The 4741-nt window shown below is 34.8% G+C and overlaps 1 protein-coding gene across 1 annotated transcript in view; it reads left to right on the top strand.

Annotated features, from left to right (window-relative positions):
• LOC106867600 (voltage-dependent calcium channel subunit alpha-2/delta-3) overlaps positions 1 to 4741 on the top strand; it is a 620656-nt gene that overhangs the window by 611676 nt on the left and 4239 nt on the right. The window contains exons 21-22 of the mRNA XM_052966750.1: positions 688 to 730; positions 3060 to 3145. Of these exons, the coding sequence (XP_052822710.1) occupies positions 688 to 730; positions 3060 to 3145 (129 nt within the window). The remainder of the gene's footprint in view (positions 1 to 687; positions 731 to 3059; positions 3146 to 4741) is intronic.

The following is a 4741-nucleotide window of genomic DNA, read 5'->3' on the forward strand; positions in this document are numbered from 1 at the left end:
ATATATATACAATCATATATATATATATATAGAGAGAGAGAGAGAGAAAGAGAGAGTGACAGACACACAGAGACACAAGGAGAGAGAGAGACTCATACATACATATATGCATGCACACATGCACACACAGTGTTTATGAATATAACAAAGAGTATATATACCACAAAATTTTGTATAAAAAAAAACAAACAAACAGTGAATTTATAGAATTAAAACAGCATATACGGAACAAATTCACCCGGCAAAATGTGAAAATTTGTATTAATTCCTGTCTGTCAGAGAAAGGCCTCCAATAACACTTAAGCTTATAGCATTAACTCTGAAGAGAACTTACTGCCCTAGGTGTCAAAACATCTCTCCATTAAAGGATTAAAATACAACTTTATACAAAGTGACAATTTAACTTCTAACAGTAGAAAGGATTTTAATAATAGCTTGCAGACATCATTTCCATTTTTGTTTTAGACGAAACGGAAGTAAACACTTGCTTCTTTTCAAGGTGTTTACAAGTTTCTTTTGAATATTATGACATATGTCCTAAATGCCCTTTACACAAACAAAAGTAACTCTTGTTTTTTTTAAATGAAAACTCATATTGTATTCGGATGTTTTTTAATATATTTTTATACTTTCTCTTATGTTTTAATTTTGTTTCTTTGTTTTTTTCTTTTTCTTTTTTTTTTCCAGAGAAAGATGTTCTTCGGAATAAATCATTTCGCTTATCAAGATGGTAAGCAGTTACTGCTTTACTTTGTTTTCTTTTTTTCTTTCTAATTCATTCATTAATTTTTTTTTTTGATAATTTATTTGTTTAAGCAAAGACTTTTTAAAAGAAAATACATCTACTTTGAATGAAAAAAAAAGTAAATAGTTATGTTCACTTGGACATACATACATACACACACACATACATACACACATACATACATTTACACAAACATGTATGTACAGACACACGCACACTTACATGTACAGACTTGCCAATATACACACACGTGTACAAACACACAAACACATGCAGTCTCACAAACACACACATGTACAAAGACACAGTCATACTCACAAGTAATCTTTGTTAAATACTTAACACAGGAATATTAATAACTTTTATGCAGTTCAGCTATTTGTGTGTCTGTACATCATACTTGTTTACCTATTTATATGTTGTATTTATATATGTGTGTATGTGTGTGTTTGCACATATTTACACATATATGCACACACACACACACATATATATATGTGTGTATGTAAGTATGTATCATCATCATCATCATCATCATTTAGCATTTGTTGTCCATGCAGGAATGGTTTGGACAATTTTGACCAGGGCTAGTAAGCTGGAAGGTTGCACCAGACTCTGGTTTTATTTGGCTGGATGCCCTTCCTAACGCCAACTACTCAGAGTGTAATGGATGCTTTTACATGCCACTAGTATGGGTGCCATTTACGTGGCATCAGTATTTGCCACGACTGATTTTGCTTGGCTTGATGGGTCTTCTTCTCAAGCATGACATAATGCCAAAGGTCTCAGTCATTGCCTCCATGAGGCCCAACACATGAAAGGAACTCAGCCACTTTGCCTCCCTCAGGCCCAACGCTCATGTGTGTGTGTGTGTGTGTGTTCACATATGTATATATACTCTCACACATACACATGTATATATAAGCATAGCTGTCGCTCACAAATGAGAATGACTTTCTAACATGCTTTTGCCAACTTTATTAAGTGCTGAATATAGTCACAAGCAGGCATAGAATTCCTCATGGCCCATTGATCACTAACCCCTTACCCTGTAGACTATACAGGAAGATTGCAGTAACGCTGGTCTGGTGCTCAGTTTATGGTGAGCAGGCTGGAGCAATGGTGAAAACAGCATACCTTCCTCAAGAAGACAATGCACTACCCTGTCAAGTAATCCACTCAAAACTTTATGACTGTGAGCCCAACACACATATGCACACATGTATGCATACACACACACACACAACTCATACATCATTATCATTATCGTCATCAACATTTTCCATGCTGGCATGGGTTGGGCAGTTTGACAGGAGCTGGCCAGCCAGAGAACTGCCCAGGCTCCAATTGTCTGTTTTGGCATGGTTTCTATGGGTGAATGTCTTTCCTAATGCCAACTATTTCACAGAGTTTACTGAATGTTTTTATATTGCACAGCCATGGTGCATTTTATGTGGCAACCACAACACCAGCAGGATCACTAAGTAACCTGCAAGACAAAGATTTCTCAACCGGGAGAAAGAGTGGTACCAAGGGAAGTGGCTTTGTGCCAGGTGAGAATATAACAAAGGGGTAGAGACAGGTGTCTTATTTTAAAGGAGATACTCAGCTACCCCAATAGGAAAAGAGAGAAGAGGTGGGAGTGACAGAGACAGTCAGAGTGAGAGTGAGAAATAGATTGTTGGAGATGCATTAGGACCTACCCACAGGAAACAGTGGGGTTTAATATATGTATATGTGAAGGTGCATGGCTCAGTGGTTAGGGTGTTGCACTTATTGATTGCGAGATCGGGGGTTCAATTCCTAAACCAGGCATTGCAATTGTGTTCTTGAGCAAAGCACTCCATCTCACATTGCTCTGCAATCATTTCATCATTTGATATGTAGCACCTGTTGCACCTGTACAGGTGATGTCGATTTGATGGAGGGTGTTAGCTCACCATTAAATGAAGGTAAGTTTGTAATTAACATTATAGAGTTAAAACTTACTTGAGCTAGTTGGTGTTTTTATAACCTGGGGGTCCAGAATTGCATTTCCCTGACTCTTTGACCCTTACCTTCACTATCTTTCTTTCAACTACTAAACTTCAAAGTTTCAAACTCACCATTAATTACCATTAATTAAACGTTTAAGAGAGGGTCTGTTTAGATACTAGGCACTATACCTGCCTCGTTATCAGGATTAATTATGACTAAACAAAATAAAACATATTTCTAAGTTACACACGTAAGCATATATGTCTAATTATGAAATACAAAATTATCTAAACCTTGAAATAATTACTCATATCTTAATTTGCTTGTTGTCTCAAAGGAAATACTGTGAAAACCAGGAAGAAACCAGTATGGCGAAATTATTTGAAAGTATTATGAGAGCGAAACGTGCGACACCTGAGAAATGTAAGAATTCAAATGTCTTCTTTGTGAATTTTAAGTTCATTTATGGCCTTTATCTTTTTATATCATCATCATCATCATCATCATCATCATCATCGTCATCATTATTATCATCATCATTATTATTATTATTATTATTCAGTAGTTTTATTTTTATAACGTGCTTTCACTTCACTTCCGAGCGCAGCTCTGTGTGCCTTGGGTATGTGCTGTGGTTTGCTGTGATGCTCTTATGGTTACTGTATTGAAAGTGTTTTGCGTAGGATGTGTGCAGTGCCCAGTAGTGCAATTTTCTGTATGTTATATATATTTGTAAGTTCTGGTGTTTTGTTATGTATTTGTCTGAATATTTTTTTTATTATACCTATTATTATTATTATTATTATTATTATTATTAATATTATTATTATGGCAGTGATTTGGTAGAGCCATAGACATGCGGGACAAAATGCTTAGTGGCATTGCATCCATCTTTATGTTCTGAGCTTGAATTCCAATGACGGCAGCTACAATTACTTGATCTATGAGGGGTATCCCTTATATTATTATTCATTTGTAATTGAAAATTATCAATCCTATGTTAGGGAGGCTACAATAGGTAACTTTAACAGAATTTCTATTAAGGGTCTTGTGATATTTATGGGAGTGTTTGAAGTGGGTATCTATAAGTTAGAAAATGTGTAGCTATATTTATAGCCGCATTCATGATGTGTGGAGGATTATACCATAATATTTTCCCATGTCATATTTTTTTGATTTAGCTCCATTTGGTTTAATATAGATTATATTACTCTTAAAATTGAAACTTTCTAATACAGTGTTGTAATATAGGGCTGCCTTTTTGAAAGTTGCTTCATCAAAGAATGGTTTGGAAACATGCCTACAAATGCTATTTACTAATTGTTTAATCATTGATTATTGACAGTCAGTGGTTAGAGCCTCTGTCAATGTAGATGTCCTCATTTGGTCTATGGAAGGGTTTTAAATTTTCCTGCACTGAGATTTATATTAATGTCTAGGTAATTCACTTCTTTAAGGTTTGTGTTAATTGTAGTTTTTAGGTTGAGCTGACAAAATATTTTGCATAATTTTTTCTCATCTTATCCATGTCATGGCCATTTTTATTATGTAGTACTCATAGACTGTCATCCCTATATAATTCCATGCTGGCATCTTCTGTTTCATTATTAAGCATACATAGAATGTAGAAGCCTATCAGATCCTCAATCTCTTCCCCAGAGTGACATCAAATAGTTCATCTCCATTTTTTTTCATCCAATAGATATTATGAAAAAGCAATGATTTCCTTGTATTCATCATAACATTAGTGATGGTTGTATATGCTTTACTAAACTCAAGTGTCTTTGAAAGGAGATTTTTGGAGATCGAGGGGTAAAAGTTCGTGATATCAAACAGGATGAATTTGCATTTAAGCTATGCACTGCTGTATATTCATTGATTAAGGTTTAAGGAGGCTCTGGTGTGTATTATATTATCAATGGGTATGTAGCATTCTTGTGAAGATTGTAGAGATTTTTTCTACATGAAACCGTCAGTTGCCTTGTTAATCCATAAATAAAGTGTATAGGTATATGTATA

This window comes from Octopus bimaculoides, chromosome 3 (assembly GCF_001194135.2).
Source record: "Octopus bimaculoides isolate UCB-OBI-ISO-001 chromosome 3, ASM119413v2, whole genome shotgun sequence".
Classification (NCBI taxonomy): domain Eukaryota; kingdom Metazoa; phylum Mollusca; class Cephalopoda; order Octopoda; family Octopodidae; genus Octopus; species Octopus bimaculoides.